The sequence below is a fragment of the Aedes albopictus genome, chromosome 1, assembly GCF_035046485.1.
Source record: "Aedes albopictus strain Foshan chromosome 1, AalbF5, whole genome shotgun sequence".
In the NCBI taxonomy this organism is placed as follows: Eukaryota; Metazoa; Arthropoda; class Insecta; order Diptera; family Culicidae; genus Aedes; species Aedes albopictus.
In genome coordinates, this window is record NC_085136.1 from 118417031 (window position 1) to 118437665 (window position 20635).

General features: G+C 44.0%; 2 protein-coding genes across 10 annotated transcripts in view; one reads left to right on the forward strand and one right to left on the reverse strand.

Moving 5' to 3' along the window:
* LOC115254121 (uncharacterized) overlaps positions 1–20635 on the reverse strand; it is a 217108-nt gene that overhangs the window by 47413 nt on the left and 149060 nt on the right. For all 9 annotated transcript variants that reach the window (XM_062845268.1, XM_062845266.1, XM_062845267.1 and 6 more), the window contains one exon: positions 4684–4801. The gene's annotated coding sequence lies outside the window, so the exon portion shown is untranslated. The remainder of the gene's footprint in view (positions 1–4683; positions 4802–20635) is intronic.
* Positions 10889–16704, forward strand: LOC134289117 (uncharacterized). The gene is made up of 3 exons (XM_062855098.1): positions 10889–14203; positions 15530–15903; positions 16548–16704. The coding sequence occupies exons 1-3, from the start codon at positions 10889–10891 to the stop codon at positions 16702–16704; spliced, it is 3846 nt and encodes a 1281-aa protein (XP_062711082.1).

Here is a 20635-nt window from a genome sequence, read left to right on the forward strand (position 1 = left end):
TTTCTCCGGGATTCCAAGGGCAATTCCTCCGGAACTCGCGAAAGGAATTATTCCGGAAATCCCAGGGGAAACTCTTCCGGAAATTCCAGGGGAAACTCTTCCGGAAACACCAGGGGCAATTCCTCCAGAATCCTAGGAGCCATTCCCCCGAAAATTCCAAGAGGAACTCCTCCGGAAATGTCAGGGTGAATTTCACCGGAAATCCCAGGAGTAATTTCTCCGGAAATCCCAGGAGTAATTTCTCCGGAAATCCCAGGAGTAATTTCTCCGGAAATCCCAGGAGTAATTTCTCCGGAAATCCTAAGGGGAATTTCTCCGGAAATCCCAGGTCGAAGATCTCCGGAAATCTCAGGGGAGATATCTCCGGAAATCCCAGGGGGAATTCCTACGGAAATCGCGAAAGGAATTCTTCCGGAAATCCAAGGAGAAATTCGTCTGGAAATTCCACGGCAAACTCTTCTGGAAAAACCAGGGGCAATTCCCCCGGAATCCCAGGAGCCAATCCTCCGGAAATTCCAAGGGGAACTCCTCCGGAAATGTCAGGGTGAATTTCACCGGAAATCTCAGGGAGAACTTCTCCGGAAATCCTAGGGGGAATTTCTCCGGAAATTCCAGGGGGAATTTCTCCGGAAATCGCAGGGGGAATTCCTCCAGAAATCCCAAGGGGGATTCACTCGGAATACCCTGGGATAATTTTTTTGGAAATTACTCCAGAAATCCCAAGGAGAATTCCTTCAGAAATCCGGGGAAATTCCACCGGAAACTCGGGAAGATTTTCCGGAAACTGAGTTACACCGGGAATTCTAAAGGGATTTCCAGGAGTTCCGAAGCAAATTGGTTGCAGGATTTTTGGTTTCCTCAGAGAATTTCCATAACAATTCTCCCGGGGTCCCTTAGAATTCCAACGAGTATCACTACCGGAATTCTGAAAGGAAATTCTCTAGGTACTCTAAATAGGGGAACTTACGTATTCTCGGCAGTTTTGTTCTCTTCGTCATGGGGGGTTTTTTGAAACCTGTTGGTCTCAAAGTTGGCCTCAAATCCTTCCCCACCAAGCTGAGTTATATGCCCAAATTTCAGGCAATTCGGCCCACAAAAACCCCCCATGACGAAGAGAACAAACCTGCCGATAATACCCTTCGTCACCCTATAATTCCTCCAGAAATTATTTAAAGTCTTGAATCTTGAAATCTTTGCTCTAGGAATTCTGGGCCTCCAAGAATCGAATCAGGAATTTCTTCAAGAATCACAAAAGTTTTTTTTTTGGGAATCTCCGTGAAGCTCGTAACGAATTCCTCAAAGAATACCGACAAGAATTCCTTCATAAATATCGACGGAAATTTCTCCAGGAATCTTCGAAGAAATATATTCAGGAAGCTCAACAGGAAACAATCTGAAGGGAAATCTGACAAGAGGTCCTCCATCAATCCCGATAATAATTCCATTAGAAACTGTAATATAAATTTTACCAGCAAATTCGACTGATATTTTCGGATGAAGACTTTTTCCCAAAAAATATGACTCGAATTCTAACAGGAAGTAGCATTTCTATTTTGAACCATCCGTACAAATAATCGTCCGGAAATTCCACAGAATCAAAGAATCGCATTAGAAATTCTAATAATAATCCCCACAGAAATTCTTATAAGAATCCCAATAAGAATCAATCAGGATTTCTTACAGGAATCTGGTCGGGAATTTCTCCAGGAATCCTAACAAATAATTTTCCTGGAATTCCTACAGAAATACACCTAGGAACTTCTACAGAAACTCCTGAAGCAACCCCAACGGAATTTTACCTTGAAGTTCCTTCAGAAATCTTGACGTGAGTTACTCCAGAAATTCTCACGGGACCTTGTCCTGTAATATTGATGAAAAGTTTCAGGAATCCCAAAAAAAATCCTTAAGTTTTTCCAGAAATTGCTGCAATAAATTCATTAGGATTTTCTTCCGAAATCCCTACAGGAATTTTCCGACAGTAATCCACCATTTATCTCTTTAGAAATCCCTTCAAGAATCCTGACAGAATTTTACTAAGAATCCCGATAGAAATTCCTTCTGGAATCGTATTCAGGGATCTCATCAGGATTATCGATTGGATTTTCTACTAGAATCCCGTTCAAAGTTCGTCCAGAAACTTATAAGAATTTCTTCGGAAACCACAGTTCCTCCAGGAATCCCGACAGAAGTTTCTCCAGAAACCCTAATAGAAATTTTAACAGCAACTTTTGGATGTATCCCAATAAAAAAATCCAGAAATTGTGGAGTCTTGTGGCCGTGCGGTTAGCATTACCAAGCGTATAATTGAACCATACCATGTGGTGAGAATTCGATTCCCGCTCCGAGTGATGAAACTTTTCGCAAGAAATGTTTCTTCGTCGTATCCACTGGGGCTCGTAATGTGTGTCGAGTCCGTTGTTTAGTGTTAAGTTTAGTTCAGTTTGTACAGCCACTGGATGAAGACGGTGTCAGTGTCCGTGTCTTTTCAAATTATGCCTGGAATTTAGTCGGAAATTTCTCCAGACATCCCGGCTCTAGTTCTGCCACGAATCAACATTTTTTTGGGAATTCAATCAGAAATTCTTCCAAGAATCTCGTTACGGAACTCTCCAGGAATTACTGAAATTTGTCAAAAACTACAGCACAGAAATTCTAAAAGCAATCTCGCCGAAAATTTCTACTGAAATTCCGACAGATTTTTTTCCAAGAATCCTTATAGGAATTCCACTCGGAATCTTTACAGGAATATCTCTCGAAATTCTTCTTGTCATGAACTTCTCCAGGTATTCCGACGAGACTTTCCCTTGGAACGACAATTTCTCCAGGAATCCCATCAGGCATTCCCCTAGATATTCCGTCAGGAATTTCACCGTTAATCTCTTTAGAAATTCCTTCAAGAGTCCCGTCAGAATTGTACTAAGAATCCCGATAGAAATTTCGTCAGGAATCGTATTCAGGAATCTCATCAGGAATATCGTTAGGATTTCCTCCTCGAAACCCGAAAGAGGATCGTCCAGGAATTTAGAAGAATTCCATCGGAACCCACAGTTCCAACAGAAATCCCAAAAGAAATTTTACCAGCAATTCCAGCAGAAACTCCCGACATTTCAACTGGAATTTGTCAAAGAACCGCAATAGAAAATCTGGAAGCAATCACGTCAAAAATTCTCATTAAGAATCCTTCAGAATTCTTCAGATTTGAGTTCCTCCAAAAATTTTGGAAGAATTATGACGAGAATTCCTACATAAATCCCAACGAAAATTCCTCTGGGTGTTCTTCTAGGAATTCCCTCAATAAGTTTACCCGGAATTTCGTCAAGCATTCTTCCAAGAATACCACCAGAAATTCCTAAGATGACGAAAGTGTGGTCTACATGGTTTATGAACAGCCTCTTAGTGAAGTTTTACAAATGATTGTTGGAATGATTATTGATTTTACCGAATAATCGCCGACGTTTCGGTTTGGATCAAACCTTCTTCAGGGCTCATTTTATCGGAATTAAATTTAACTTATTTCAATTTACTAAAAAATACTAACTCGAGTCAATTCAATTGGTTCGAGAGGTTGATGATTTGTAAATGATGTATATTATACTGATATTTATACCATACGCATTTTGTGGTCCAAGACACGCATGCGTGTGACGGTTCTTTCAAGACTACACAGTCGTGAAGCAAAATTTGTTAATGAAATTATTTATGATTGAATCAAATTTACAAAATTTATATGTTTTTCCAAAAATACAGAATGTTTAAGAATTGTATTTATTTATGCGTAAAGGACAGACTTGTTAGAATCCCAAAATGGCCGCCACAATGGTCGACTTTGACACCTACTCACGATTTCGAGAGCACAAATCTCTTTGTTAGCAAAATCACGGCACCTAGCTTCTTATTTTAAGCTTATTACAAGTGAGCGAGAACAGAAAAATAAAATGCACTGTTGTTTGAAGCTTGCTTCTTGAGATTTGTGCGTATGAAGTTGTGATGCACTATTGAAGCGGGATTTAAAGACGTTTGTCCTTATGCAAATCAGAACAAGTACAAGTCAACGGATGTTTTATTTGATGGATTTACACTCTTTTTAACCATCCCGGTTTTAAAAATTGAAAACTCAGGAAGTTTTTCTAAGAATTCCATCGTGAATCATTACATAAATCCTCTTGGAGTTTCTTCTTTAAATTCTTTAAATTTCTTATCTACGGAAACCCTGCCAAGATTCCTCTGGGAATCCTGACAAAAGCTCCCAAGAGGATTCTTCTTATAAATGGCTTCAGGAAACTTCTCAGGAGTTCCCAAACTATCTTTCCATGAGTTGCTGAAACTGTCTTTAAGCCCAAGAGCAACCGTCCTGTTCAAACACTGCACTATGTAACTGTAGGTAAGACTTCTATGCGGTCACCGGAAGGCAACCGAACCCAAAAAAACGAGAAAGAAAAAAAATCCATCATCGGTGTCAAGTGTGCGGCACGCTCACTTGAGTTTTCAAGATCTTCGACGCTTTTTCCATTTTCACAGCAGTTCAAGTTTATCTTTGTTCTCCGCTGCTGCACGCCGCCGTCACCGCACCGCACGCCGCTTGAAGATTCTCGCGATAATCACACCACTACCGCGCGCGAAGAGAGAAAGATAGGCGCGAGAAACCTTTAAACTCAGTAGAAAAACACGCCCGTGTGTACTTACCACTAATGAGCGATCTGGCGGGCGCTCACTTTGTTGCTTTCGGAAAGCTGCTGGGGCTGTACTTGAGGCTGGGATGCTCCTATCAATCGCGCTTGCGAGAGGCCGTGGGATGTAGAATCTGTAATCAGAAGACGAGAGGAGGGAAACAGATTGATAAGATAGGCTTTGAAGGCTGAAAGCGACGCGTCTTGAAGACGCCTCCGTTGTCTAACTTTGATGTGGTTATGATGAATTGGTCTTGAGAAAATTTAAATTTGGGAGATGAAACTGCACCATATTTTTGCTCCAGAATCTACAAACTGCTCCGTCTGGAATGAAAACCAGAAATGATTCCTCAGAACGCTTGGACCTCTTAAATTATTATAGAGCAACGAGCAAGTTATGGGTCTGCTGAGTGCTGAGTAAACATTTTCTAGTAACCCATATCGCTGTAAGCTGAAGCTTCAGTCAGTGTTTGCTGTAGGGTGGCCAAGATACGATGCATATGCTTACCAAGCGTTTGGCACGTTTTCGTCTTGGATACATTGTTAGAACAGGAGCAGTATTTGTAAATATACATTCACTAGACCACACCGGAAACGAACGCAACTGACGCAAAATCGCAATTTTTAATGATTGAAACATAGACAGTTCGTGTTAACCCTTACACACCCGAGACTTTTGGTAGAAATGCAGTATCTTCTATGTTTTAAAACATTTCACCCTGGATCTTTTTTATAGTCAAGGGGAATAGTTGTGCTAAGAAATGCATACTACCTCCCCTCTTTTGCTGGTAGTCACATGTTTTTGCTCAAATTTCATCGCTTTGCTAATCATCAATAGTTTTGACTGATGCTTGACATGCAATGTATCATAGTTTGTTGAAGTTTTCATCCCAGAGCTATTCTAAGGCCTCCGAAGTACTCCGAAGTTTGTGTCACAAATCCAACATTATAAACCAAATTTCATACACGATGAATGATCACAGATCATAGTCTAAGGAACTCAAAAAGCTTCAAAGCCCCCTAGTAAATTCATGGTACATGCATTGGGTGATCTAGGTCATCCAAACTACTTTGGGATTCATTTTCTTAAGACCTACTGGATCTACCATCATTTGTGTTCATTCTGTTCAAGAAATTTAGTCACGTTGATGTCCATTAGCTACGAGCAACTCGATATTGGGGTAGTTGAACATTCCGTGAAATACAAAGGCCTCCAATACACTTTGAAGTTTGGGTTACGATATCTACATGTACTGTATCATGCTTTAATTGTAAACAGTATTCGTAGAATGTAGTCTATACTGCCGATGGAGCCTCAGTGCACAACTAGAATGCTTTTGGTACATTCATGGGTTATACCAGGCTTTCCAAACTATTCTGGAATTAGGGCCTTCAAGGTCTATAGGCTCCACCCTTCACTCTATCATCATAAATCTTTTACCATTGTGTCCGTCGTACCTTATAATATTAGGAGTATCTCTATGTGTTGCTAGTTGGGTGTCCACTGGCATATAAATGGACCCCAATGTATTTTGAAGTACGGGTCGCCATATCTGTAAATCTTTGGATATTTTTATTGTAGCGAATGCTCGCGAAATATAATATACGCTACTCTTAGAGCCTCAGAGTACAATTCTGAGAATTTAGCAACCTTTACTTGGTGATCAAGGTCATACAAAGTATTCTGGATTTACGACCTTCAAGCTCTACAAGCTCAACTCTTGTATCTCTTCACTTGATCGGTGTAAATTTGTCACGAATATTTCTGTAGTATCTCATAACATTACAAGAATCTCTTTGTATTTATTTATTTATTTATCTTTGTGCTGTTATTTATGCGTCCAGTGGCATACAAATGATCTTTATAGTATTTTGAAGTATGGATCGTAGAATCTATATAGGGTCTGGGACCATTTGGGCAGGAGCACCTATTTTGTGCACTTGCTGCTATAACTCAGTCAATTTCAAACCGATTGATTTGAATTTTTGCACATGGCTAGATACTGTGCGGATTGCAGTATTGTGTTGTTCTTTGCTGAGTATTGTGTTGTTTTTTACAGAGAAGAACATTAATCAAGACAATTAGATGATCGGCATTAAACCACACAAAAACCCCACAATAATTGGTGAGATCTTTCCAATATTATTTATTTATAAATAATTCTACTTCAGTATATTTACTTTATAACTGCATACATCCTTTCATCTATTGGAAGATGCTTCAGTTCTGGGCTCTTTCTAAGTTGATGAAGGGATTTATAAATGCTTGCAAGGACTTGGCCAGGTGTGTGGAGCTGAGTGAATCTATGACATTGTAGATAGTAGCGACATCAGCAATGTCAATGGAAATATTCAACTTTGCAACTCCATCCAAGATTTGTGCAAGTATTCATGCTATGCTATGCTATGCTATGGCTAGATACTGTGCGGATTTGATCGTGTTTCAAAAATCAGGTCAATCGGTTCAAAATTGATTGAGTTATAGCAGCAAGTGCCCCAAAATAGGTGATCCTGCCCAAATGGTCCCAGACACTATATCAACACATTTTCATTGTAGCGAATACTCGTCGAATATAACTGTGGGAGACAAGAAGCAAAACAAAGGTAATTTAAAGAAAATTATGTGTGAGGGCTGAGAAACTGTCAATCGAAAATGAGGTATTCAAATATAAGTAGGCTTTGATTTTCCAAATCACAAATTGTATGTTTTGAGTTGTTGAGTTGCTTCAGGAAATCCTTCAGAAATTCCTCCAGGAATTATTCAAGGAATTCCTTCAAGAAATCTTCTAGGATATCTCCCAGAAATTTCTCCTGGCAATTCAGAAAAAAAAAATCCTGCAGCAATTACTGCTAAGATTACTACAGGAATGCCTCCACAAATTCCTTCAGGGATTTCTCCAGAAATTCCTCCAGAAATTTCTCCAGAAATTCCTCCAGAAATTTCTCCAGGAATTCCTCCAGAAATTTCTCCTTCAGAAATTCCCCCACAATACTCCCAGAAATTCCTTGAGAATAGCCTCTACGAATTCCTCCTAGAAATCTTAGAGAAATTCCTCCAAGGATCCCTCCAGAAATTGTTTTAGGATACCCCAGGAATTCATCCGAAAATTACTTAAGGGATTCCTTCTGGAATTACTCCAGGGGTTACTTCAGAAAATACATACTCCAGGAATTACTCCATAAAGTCATCAAGAAATTCCTCCACAAATTCCATTAAAAAAAATGCTCCAGAAATTCCTGGAGAAACTCCTATTGGAATTGCTCCGAGAAAACCTTCAGGGATTTCTTCAAAATTTTCTCAAAAAATTTCTCCACAAAATCCTCTAGAAATTACCCCAAAAATTTTTCTAGCCATTTCTTCAGATATTATAGAAATTTCTCCAGAAATACCTCCAAGCATTCTTCCAGATATCCCAACAAAAAAATCTGCAGGAATTTCTCAAACATTTCTACCAAAAATTCTTCCAAGGATTCCTCCAGGAATTTCTCCAGGAATTTCTCCAGGAATTAGAGAGATGAACCAGCCAAGGGCTGAAAGTCTCTTCAATAAAGTCAAATCAATCAAATCCAGAAATTTCTCCAGGAGCTCCTTCCAGAATTCTGCCAAGAATTTTCTCCAAGATCACCTTCCAGAAATACCTTTAACAAATTCTCCAGAAATTATTTCTTGCATTAATCCAAAAAATCCTTCGTGAATTCTTTAAAAGTTCCTCCAGGAATTCCTTTATAAATGTATCTGAGAAATTCTCAAAAATTACTCCAGAAAATACTCCAAGAATTTATCTCGGAATTGTTCCAAGAATTCCTCCGGGGATTTTTCGGATTTTTTTTCAACATAATTGTCCAGGAAATCATCCTGAAATTGTTTCAGAAATGTCTACAGGAATTCCTCAAGGAACTCCTTGAAGAATTTCTCCAAGAATGTATCCAGGAATTACTCCAAGAATTATGTCAAGAATTCCACCAAGAATTCCTCCAACAATTCTTTCCAGAATTCCCTTTGTTTGAGTATGCGATAAAACCCCAAGGCTTCAACCCTGATTGCAAGAAGCCTCCAGCCACAGCAGCAGCAAATGATGAACAATATATCACCGTCGTACTGGATCAAACATTGAAGCGCTCATATCTGCAACCAGCAACAGCAGCAATAGTCGTCGACTACCTAAGCCTGACCAACTGACCGTATGAAGAGCAAGAGCACCCGATTGTAATCCCTCTCTAGGGGTTCGCTACTATCCATCCAGCCAAGCCCGTCATCATCATCGTCATCACCATCATCATCACCGTGAGGGTGATAAGGAGGGCCATATGATAAGAGCGGTTAGAATCGCTCTGAGAACCTTCGAGGAAGTCATCGCATCGCGAGATCGGAGGACCGGTGGAATCGACGAGTTGGAGTGAAGATCAGTCCAAATCCATCAGGTCACCAAGGCACACGGGCGGTGAACCCACGGCCGGTTAATTTTAATCCGTTTTGTTCGTGTGAATATGTGTTAGTTTTAAGATGAACAATTAAATAGTTTGATAAGAATAAATCGTTTTACATGTCCGCGATAAGGCTTTAATAAATGTAGTGTTTCGCTAATTAGTCGCGAGTGGTGATTTTGATTGGTGTGACACCGAAAGGCTGCCCAAGAACCCCAAACGGCCCGATTGAAGAAGTTGATGTGCATGCAGTTGGATAATTCGTGTGGCTGAATTTACTTTCGATGTTGGGGACAGGAACCCTCGCAACTATCCACAATTGAGCTATCTGCCCCAGGTATTTTGGACCTTCCCCTACATTCTGGTCCTTCGAACCGGATTGGGACCACACCGGACTCTGGACTACGGACAACACGGAAGCCTTGACACTGGGTTGAGGCTGGAACCGGCGCACGGGTCGCCATCGTTCGTGGATTGTGAACGCCATCACTTTGAGGAACAATTCATTGGGCTTTGTTCGAGACTGGCGTTGACCAAAGGATCGCCATCATCTTGAGTACGCCATCACTCCGAGGAACCATTAGGCTGATTCGCGCTCAGCCCTTAGCGTCGTCTTAGCGGAACGCCATCGCTGCCAATCCGGCTTGGCTTGGACATCAGCGAAGGAGAATTTTCTGCAGGTTAGTGAACTCTAGTACTATATGTCCAGCCAAGCTAGGAGATTATATCAAACTAACACCTGGAATTTCTCTGTGTGATTTGGATTGTGGACCCTGGCCGAGGTTACGGATTAATCGCGGCTAGATAGGAAAACCTGTCTGGCTACGACACTTGGACAGAATCATCGGCAATCGGCAATTCGTCAGTGAGCAATCGGCCCGACAGTGCAACCGTTTGGAGGAATATTGAGCGTGTCGAAGTCTGACCTGAACATCCGTTCGGGGGTCTTCGTTTGTCCTCGACTGGCTAGTGGACTGAAGGAATCGACCGGTATTGGGACTGGTTATCGCTATCAAGGTCGACGACCGACAACCCAAGCAGTGAGGAGCGTCAATTCGATCGTTGGGACTGGTTCAGCACAGAGAGGAAGCATCGCATCAGTTTCGTCCAGGTAAATTTACACTTAGTATAATACTGCCGAAGCTAGGCAAACAGAAATACACCATATTGATTTGGATCCAACCCTCTTCGTGTTACCTCTCTGACCGCTGAGCCCTGCTTGCCCTCTTGGGCTCCTCCGTCTTTGAGTTTGGATTCGTTGCTTGGATTGGAATTAGGACGGTTTGACTGGTATCGCTGGAATCTTTGATCGTTGGTGCAGTAATTGTTTCCTGTGGTGAGTTGCAGCAGTATATGCCTGGCCGAAGCCATTCACTCTGGATACTACACCAAACTATTTCCTCTTCATTCACCTTTGCTCGAATATTTGCTACTTTGAGACGATTTGGGTACAAAACTGCTTGCGTGTTGCTGCAATTTGGATCGTTTTGAATTTGGAGCATCGTTATCTGTTTTGTCGGGTAAATTAATGCAGTATATGCCTAGCGAAGCTAGGTCTACACTCTGCCTACTACACTACCTGCTTTCCTCTTTGATCCACATCATTGCTGCTGAGTTGTCGTCGATTGGATATCGAGCGTGTGACGTCACGCGGATGCGGTTCTTTCATTTTGGAGCGCCACTACTCGTTTCTCCGGGTAAATTAAGATAGTATATGCCTGGCGAAGCTAGGCTTTTGCAGTATACTACACCGCACCTCTCTCTTTCTGTACAAATCGCGATATCCTGACAACAACATGTCACCGATCGTTGGAGCAACCAAGGCGCCGTCGATGAGGGCTTTGACGGCAAGGCTGAAGGAGGTCCAGTTGAACTTCAACGACATCTACCGCTTCGCTCAGGCATTTTCCGATGCCAACAGTGTCACCGAAGTGGAAATTCGCATGGGCAAACTGGATGAGCTGTGGGAGGCCTATAGCGAAACCATGGTGGAGATCTTCGCACACGAGGACTACAATCCCGAAAAGGCTTCGTTGGAGAAGGAACGTGTGGAGTTCAGCGACCAATACTACCAGGTCAAGTCCTTCCTTATGGACAAGATCAAGGAGCTTCAGAAACCTTCGATTCTGGAGCAGCCTATTCGTGCTGCCGATGGAGCACCATCGAACACCAGCGACCACGTCCGTCTGCCGCAGATCAAACTACAGACGTTCAACGGCGATATCGAAGAGTGGCTGAGCTTCCGCGACCTATTCACGTCGCTCATCCATTGGAAGGTGGATCTACCGGAAGTGGAAAAATTCCACTATTTGAAAGGCTGTCTCCAGGGTGAACCCAAGGCCCTGATTGATCCTCTTCCAATCACGAAGGCTAACTACCAGGTGGCATGGGACTCGCTGCTAAAGCGCTATAATAATAGCAAGCAGCTGAGGAAGCGGCAGGTGCAAGGACTCTTCAAACTGCCCACACTTTCCAAGGAATCCGGAGCCGAGCTACACATCCTAGTAGAAGGCTTCGAACGAATCGTGCAGACCCTGGATCAGGTCGTTCAACCGAACGAATACAAGGATCTTCTGTTGGTGAACATCCTTACAGCACGATTGGACCCGGTCACGCGTAGGGGGTGGGAAGAGGTCTCATCCACGAAGGCGCAGGACACCCTAGAGGATTTGTTCGAGTTTCTGCGGCGTCGAATCCAGGTTTTGGAGAGTCTTCCACCGAAATCCACCGATACTAGGGGTGTCGGTCAGCAGCAACAACAACCAAAGTCGAGGCAACCATCCATGAAGGCCAGCTACAGTTCTGCTCAATCTACCCAGGCGTCTAGGGGACGCTGCGTTGCATGCTCATCGGATCATCTCCTCTTCCAGTGCAACGAATTCCAACGGATGACAGTATCCAACAGGGATGGTCTCCTGAGGTCCCATGGTCTGTGTCGGAACTGTTTCAGAGTGGGACATCAGGCTAAAGAATGCCAATCCAAATACTCCTGTCGAAACTGTAAGGGACGTCACCATACTCTGGTCTGTTTCAAGCAGGAGAAGGAAAAGGAACCCAAGGTTGCGGCAGTTGCTGGGGGCAACAAGCCGTCGAATTCCAAAGAACCACAGGAATCCAACTCCCAAGTGGCTAATGTAGCAGCCACGGAAACTGCAGTATCCGCTGCAGCACACCAACATCCAACACAGGTTCTCTTAGCAACAGCAGTTGTGATGATCGAGGATGACGTTGGCAATCGCTTCCCCGCTCGTGCACTGCTGGATTCCGGATCCGAAAGTAATTTTATTACACAGCGATTGAGTCAACGATTGGAAGTCCATCGAGATCGGGTAGATATTTCGGTGGCAGGAATTGGCCAAGCAGCTACCAAGGTTCGGCAAAGGATTCAAGCGGTTCTTCGGTCACGAGTTTCCGACTTCTCTCGTGAGTTAGGCTTCCTAGTTCTTCCAAAGGTAACTGTTAACCTGCCAACAACCGCTATCCACACGAATACATGGACTCTTCCAAGTGGGATTCAACTGGCGGATCCCACTTTCTTCGAATCGAGCGTGGTGGACCTCGTGCTCGGTATCGAGTGTTTTTTCGAGTTTTTCGAATCCGGAAGGAGGATTTCCCTAGGGGAGCAGCTCCCAGCCCTGACCGAGTCCGTCTTTGGTTGGGTAGTCAGCGGCGGCATTTCGGTTCCAGCTCGTTCCCTACACATCAGCTGTAACGTTTCCACGTTGGACAATTTGGAAGCTTTGATCACTCGCTTTTGGTCCTGCGAGGAGGTGGGGACAGCCAAGATTTATTCACCAGAGGAGGCACGTTGCGAGAAATGGTTCTCCAGCACGGTTCAACGGGAACCCAGCGGTCGGTATACGGTTGCATTACCAAGGACGGAAGATGCTGTGTTACGATTGGGCGAATCGAGGGACATAGCATTCCGGCGACTCCAAGGGACCGAAAGAAGATTGGCCCGGGACTCTTCGCTACGAGAACAATACGTGGCATTTATGACGGAATATCTCGGACTGGGCCACATGAGATTGGTACACGAAGCTTCGGAGACATCAATCAAACGGTGCTACTTGCCACACCATCCTGTCGTAAAGGAAGCGTCAACCACAACCAAGGTTCGAGTAGTCTTTGATGCTTCGTGCAAAACGGCAACAGGAGTCTCACTAAACGACGTGCTACTGGTGGGGCCAATAGTACAGGAAGACCTTCGGTCTATAATCCTTCGTTACCGGACCAAGCAAATCATGCTGGTATCGGATGTGGAGAAAATGTTTCGCCAAATCATCGTTCGTCCAGAAGATCGCCCGCTACAGTGTATTCTCTGGAGGAACTCACCATCGGAAGACGTTCATACGTTTGAGCTGAACACAGTAACGTACGGAACGAAACCAGCGCCTTTCCTGGCCACCAGAACACTTCATCAACTCGCTCTGGATGAGGAAGGGCGATTCCCGCTAGCAGCACGGGCAGCCATGGAAGACACCTATATGGACGACGTCATTACGGGTGCAAACGATGTGGAAACCGCCACGGAATTGCAAAGGCAACTAAATATTATGTTGCCAGGAGGAGGTTTTCAACTACGGAAATGGGCGTCCAACTGCCCGTTAGCACTAGCAGGAGTTCCCGAAGAAAACTTGGCCATCCGTACTCCAGAGGGTATTAATCTGGACCCAGATCCTTCAGTCAAAACCTTGGGGTTGACCTGGTTTCCTTCTACGGACATCCTCGGGTTCCAGTTCACTATCCCCACTCTGGACCCTGGTACAATCCTCACCAAGCGGACCATATTGTCTGTGATCGCGACCCTATTTGACCCTCTAGGCCTCCTAGGAGCAGTAATTACCACGGCAAAGGTTTTTATGCAACAGCTATGGACAATTCGGGACGAAAACGGGCAACCGCTCGACTGGGACCAGGCCGTACCACCAACGGTGGGTGAGGCGTGGATAAATTTCCACGAACAACTACCGCTTCTCAATCAACCACGCATCGAGCGTTGCGTAATCACCCAGGATGCAGTTGATATTGAAATCCACTGCTTTTCCGACGCCTCGGAGAAGGCTTACGGGGCCTGTCTGTACATCCGGAGTAAAGATGCAGAAGGAAGGGTAAAGGTTCGACTTCTGGCTTCCAAATCTAAGGTTGCTCCATTAAAATGCCAGACCATTCCTCGATTGGAGCTTTGCGGAGCGGTATTGGGCGCAGAACTATTCCAGAAGGTCCGTGATTCCATTAGAATAGCAGCAATCTCTTACTTCTGGACAGACTCCACGTGCGTCCTTCGGTGGATCCAGGCTCCTCCAACCACTTGGACGACATTTGTTGCCAATCGTACAGCGAGAATACAAACTATCACTGAGGGCTATCGGTGGAGACATGTTCCTGGCATACAAAACCCGGCAGATCTGATTTCCCGAGGTGTTACACCCAAAGATATCCTGGGAAATGACTTCTGGTGGCAGGGACCAGCTTGGTTACAGGAGAGTTCGGAGCAATGGCCCAAATCACCGGAAATCTCAACAGGAGAAGCAGAAATAGAAAAAAGGCAAACAGTTATCGCAGGAACGGTTTCCACAGTCGCCGAGTTTAACCAGGAGTACTTTCGGAAGTTTTCGTCGTATTCCGATCTCGTTCGCCGCACTGCATACTGGTTACGTTTAATGAAACTACTTCGACTGCCACCTTCAGGAAGAAAAAGCCCAGGGTTTCTTTCTACGTTCGAGCTTCGGGAAGCGGAAAATACCTTGGTTCGTCTAGTACAAAAAGAAGTATTCATAGAGGAGCTGAAAGCGCTGTCCAAGGGTGACTCTGTTGCAAAAGGGTCAAGTCTTCGCTGGTACAATCCTTTTCTCTCAAACGATCAACTGCTGAAACTTGGAGGACGGCTGAAACATTCCTTGGAATCGGAAGAGGCGAAGCATCCTGCCGTTCTACCAGCGCGACATCCGTTCACTCGACTACTACTTCAGCACTATCACCATCGCTTGCTGCATGCGGGACCACAGCTAATGCTTAGTGTAGTGAGGCTCCGATTTTGGCCGTTAGGAGGAAGGAGTGTCGTTCGGAACATCGTGAATAAATGCCAAAAATGCTTTCGTACCAAACCATCGACCATCCAACAGTTCATGGGAGATTTACCAGCAGCACGAGTAACTGTCTCCCGTCCATTTTCGAACACAGGCGTTGACTATTTTGGGCCTGTTTACCTCCGTCCCGTTCCTCGTCGTGGTGCAGTTAAGGCCTACGTAGCAATTTTCGTTTGCTTATGCACGAAAGCGGTTCATTTAGAACTTGTGTCAGACCTGTCGACTGACCGATTCCTCCAGGCACTCCGCCGGTTTGTAGCGCGAAGAGGTCGTTGTGAGAATATATATTCCGACAATGGCACAAATTTTGTCGGCGCACGTAATAAACTACAGGATCTTTTGACACAGTTGAAGAGCCGGGACCACCACGACACTGTCTCCAAAGAATGTGCCAAGGACGGCATTCAATGGCACTTTATCCCGCCGAGCGCTCCCCACTTTGGGGGCTTGTGGGAAGCTGCAGTCCGTTCATCCAAACACCATCTGCTGCGAGTATTGGGCGAAGCAATTGTATCGCCCGAAGACTTCTGCACACTGCTTACCCAGGTCGAAGCGTGCCTCAATTCCCGCCCCCTCACGCCCCTATCTGACGACCCCAATGATCTCGAGCCACTGACACCTGCCCATTTTCTGGTCGGTTCATCGCTTCAGTCGATCCCTGAACCAAGCTTAGATAAACTTCCAATCAACCGCCTGGACGCCTTGCAACTTATTCAAAGAAGGTTGCAAGATTTTTGGAAAAGATGGCGCAGGGAATATCTCTGCCAATTACAAGCCCGGACTAAGCGGTGGCAGCCTGCAGTCCAGGTTGATGTAGGCCAGCTGGTGGTCATCAAGGACGATAATCAACCACCTATGAGATGGAGAATGGGACGCATTACCGAAGCTCATCCCGGTAGAGACGGAGTGGTTAGGGTAGTGACCCTCAAAACAGCCACTGGCCTTCTGACCAGACCGGTCGAGAAGCTTTGTATCCTGCCGCTTCCAGAAAATGACAGCACGAAGCCAACTGAACCCGCAGACCCAATACAGTAGTCAAGCATCCCATTCCCATTGCCCATCCCGTAGAAGAGGATTTTCTTTCTATTTTCAGAAATTCAACGAATTTCAGGGTGGGTGAGGGTGTTTGAGTATGCGATAAAACCCCAAGGCTTCAACCCTGATTGCAAGAAGCCTCCAGCCACAGCAGCAGCAAATGATGAACAATATATCACCGTCGTACTGGATCAAACATTGAAGCGCTCATATCTGCAACCAGCAACAGCAGCAATAGTCGTCGACTACCTAAGCCTGACCAACTGACCGTATGAAGAGCAAGAGCACCCGATTGTAATCCCTCTCTAGGGGTTCGCTACTATCCATCCAGCCAAGCCCGTCATCATCATCATCATCACCATCATCATCACCGTGAGGGTGATAAGGAGGGCCATATGATAAGAGCGGTTAGAATCGCTCTGAGAACCTTCGAGGAAGTCATCGCATCGCGAGATCGGAGGACCGGTGGAATCGACGAGTTGGAGTGAAGATCAGTCCAAATCCATCAGGTCACCAAGGCACACGGGCGGTGAACCCACGGCCGGTTAATTTTAATCCGTTTTGTTCGTGTGAATATGTGTTAGTTTTAAGATGAACAATTAAATAGTTTGATAAGAATAAATCGTTTTACATGTCCGCGATAAGGCTTTAATAAATGTAGTGTTTCGCTAATTAGTCGCGAGTGGTGATTTTGATTGGTGTGACACCGAAAGGCTGCCCAAGAACCCCAAACGGCCCGATTGAAGAAGTTGATGTGCATGCAGTTGGATAATTCGTGTGGCTGAATTTACTTTCGATGTTGGGGACAGGAACCCTCGCAACTATCCACAATTGAGCTATCTGCCCCAGGTATTTTGGACCTTCCCCTACACCCTTCCAAGAACTTCTTCAGGAACACCTCCAAGACTTCTTTCAAGAATTCTACCAAGAATCCCTCTAGGATTTTTCCAGGAATTCCTTGAAGAATACTTCCAGGAATTTCTCCAAAAAATCATGGAATTTATTCAAGAATTTCTTGAAGAAATTACTGGAGAAAATCCTGGTACAATTCATGTAGGAACTCCTCCAGGAATTCCTGGAGGAATTCCTAAAATAATTCCTGGAGGAATTTCTGGAATATTTCTTGTAGAAATTCCTGGAGTATTTCCCGGAACGATTCCTAGAGAAAGTTCTGTAATAATTCCTTGAGGAATTGTTGGAGTAATTCCTGAAGGAATTCCTGGAGCATTTGCTGGAGGAATCCCTTGGACAGTTCCTGGAGGAATTCCAAAATGAATTCCTTAAAGGATTTCAGAAGGAATCCCGGGAAGAACCTTTGTAGGAATTGCTGAAGGAATTTCGGGAAGAATTTTGGAGGACACCGTGGAGGAATTTCTGAAGAAATTCCTTGATGAGTTCTTGGATGAATAAGCAGTTATTCCTGGAGTCATGGGGGGTATTCCTGGAGGAATTTCTGGAGGAACTCTTGGGAAAATTACCTGAAGGAGTTTTCAGAGAATTCCCGGAGAAATCCTTGGGAGACTCCCGAGGAATTTCCGGGGCAACTCCTGGAGCAACACCCGAGGAACTCCTGCAGGATGCTTTGAAAGGTTCCTGAAGTAATTCCTGAGAAACTCCTGGAGAAATTCTTGAATAGCTTCTGAAAAAAAAATCCGAGAAACTCCTAAGAAACTCGTGAAGGTTTTCACGGGAAGTTCTGGAGTAATTTCCTAGAAACTCGTAGAAGTATACTCGGAGAACATCACGATGAATTTCCGAGGAACTTTTGGAGGAATTTCCGAGAAACTTCTGGAGTAATCCCCAGTGATTTTGGAACTCGTGAAAATATGCCGGAGTATGTTTTTTAGTAATATTCGGGAAAATCCTGGAACAATCCCAGGGAAATGCTGAAGATAAGCATACATTAATACTGGAGAACTTCTTGATGAACTCCTAAAGAAGAAGCCCTGGAGGGAATTTTCGGAGGATTTTTGCAGTGATTTCCAGAACAATAAAGGAGAAATTCCCAGGGAAATCCTGGAGGAACTCTACCACAAATGCTGGAGGAATTCTAGGGATATTTCAAAAGAAATTACTGTGATTCGATATAGATTCTATGATTCACACTTCAAGATACTATAAGGATCATTAGTATGCCACTGGACGTATAAATAATAACACAAAGAGGTTCTCGTTATTTTATGAGATAATACAGAAATATTTACATCGATAAAGTAAAGAGATACATAAGTAGAGCTTGTAGAGCTTGTAGAGCTTGAAGATTATAACATCCAGACATAAACTTCGGAGTACTTTGCAGACCTTAGAATAGCTCTGGGATGAAAACTTCAATAGACTATTATGGGTAGTGATAAATTGTATGTCAAGGATCAGTCAAAACTATTGATAATTAGCAAAACGATGAAATTTGAACAAAACATGTGTAATTTCTAAAAAATACAAAACAAAGCCACGTACTTTCGGCTAACAGCAAAAGGGGGGAGGTACTGTGCATTACTTAGAACAACTGATTCCCTTGACTATAAAAAAGACTCCAGGTTAAAGAAGATATAGCTTTTCCACTAAAAGTAGATCGTCCCGGGTGTTTACTGATTAAGGGTCCATATAGCCGAAGCCATAAACGCTCAGATAATCAGTTAGACCATGCTGATGATGACGCGTTTGATTCCCAATCGGATTAAGAACTTTTCGTAATTGAATCATTGTTGACTTCCTTGGGCATATATAGTGTCTTCATGCCTGCCACACGAAATACACAAAATGGTCATTGGCAGAGGAAACTCCCAGTTTATAACTGAGGGAGTACTCATACAACACTAAGATAAGAATAGGCGGTGGCCCAACGGGGACGTTGCGCCAAGTAGAGGAAAGTAGAGCCACAAGATTCTCGTCCGTCATAACGCTATAAACTATTCAACCAATGAACATTGTGTCATTCAGCATTCCAATTCAGGATACCCCATTCACTCTCACAAATTGCTCGTCATAAATGGACAAAATGTAGCACTATGAGTGATTGTTAACAAGAAAACCTCGCACCCTTAAGGACAAACGTCTTGAAATCCCGCTTCAACAGTGCATCAGAACATCAAACGCACAAATCTCAAGAAGCAAGCTTCAAAAAACAGTGCATTTTATTATTTTGTTCTTGCTCACTTGTAATAAGCTTAAAATAAAAAGCTCAGGTGCGCTGGATTTGTTTACGAAGAGATTTGTGCTCTCGAAATCGTGAGTAGGTGTCGAAGTCGGCCATTGTGGCAGCCATTTTGGGGTTCTAACAAGTCTGTCCTTAACTACAATCGACACCTAAGACCTAAAGAAACGTTGCATAAACCCACTTTGTTGAGTTCAACATCGAAAATTAATGTGCAAGCACGCCTACCTTTGGCCCGCCTATACAGCGTCTGACTTGCACCTTCACATAACTTGAACACTACTTGGGGCTCTACCCAGCATCGACCGTTGTTGCTGCTGTTCCAATTCCACAAACAAGTAGTCAAGTTGCCCAAAGAAGACCAAACGTGTGCGCATGAAGATGAAGAAATCAAGGTCTCGTTAACATCAAAATCACACCCCTCGCTCGCACCAAGCATCATGCTAAAGCGGCGGCGATCATCTTTTATAAATTGTTATTTTTATTCTTATAACAAAACACAACTGTAAAGATGATTGTTCCGACCGACGACGACGACGCCGAGGATCGCCAGCACCGCCCGAGGTGCAATCAACTCTTAGGTAGTTAGTCAAGTTAGCGTGAAGTGCTCGATCATAATTGGGCTTGCCGTCGTCGCCGTCTGCCCGCCGCCCAAGAATCTTCATCGCCGTCACCTTGGGGCTTAAGTTTCGCAACTCAAACGACGCCCTATGTCCCACGCCCCACGCAACGCAATAATTTCGACGAACACGCGCCCTGGCAAATTTGAGTAAATAATCGTCTACCCGGCAAGCCTCTGAAACTGTTTGAATTTGAATTCCTGTTGAGAGTGTGGAACGATGACTTCAACCGACGAACAACGTGGTTCTGATGTTTTATGATTGATGGCATGGTGCAGAAAGCTTACAAAATCAGCTTGTCTCACATTTTACGAATGCAAAACTGGCCGTTGGCAAAGAAAGCCTTTTGCCAACAGCTGAGGAAACGCAAATAGAATATGAAAGTTAAGAAGCAGGCTTTATCCCAGTGAGGACTCTACGCCACGATAAAAAAAAAGGAAGAAAGAAAGCAAGATAGAGTAAGATAAAATTATCATGTTCAGAGCTGTTGTCGTTTCTATAGAGAATAAGGTTGAAACAAATTATCTGCTTGGTCATACTATATTCGTTACGCTGTTGTTGTTACATATTGCGCTGTTGTAAAAAGAAGGAATTTCTTATGAAATCCTGGAACTCCTGGAGGAATTCCCAAGAATCTTCTGGAGG

What these genes read in the sequence shown, in the direction of transcription:
- LOC134289117 (XM_062855098.1), top strand. Translation starts at nt 10,889, where the DNA reads ATGTCACCGATCGTTGGAGCAACCAAGGCGCCGTCGATGAGGGCTTTG. An exon ending in GTAAAGATGCAGAAGGAAGG is followed by an intron (nt 14,204 to 15,529) that starts GTAAAGGTTCGA and finishes CTTTTGACACAG; the next exon opens with TTGAAGAGCCGGGACCACCA. An exon ending in TTGCAACTTATTCAAAGAAG is followed by an intron (nt 15,904 to 16,547) that starts GTTGCAAGATTT and finishes CTATCCATCCAG; the next exon opens with CCAAGCCCGTCATCATCATC.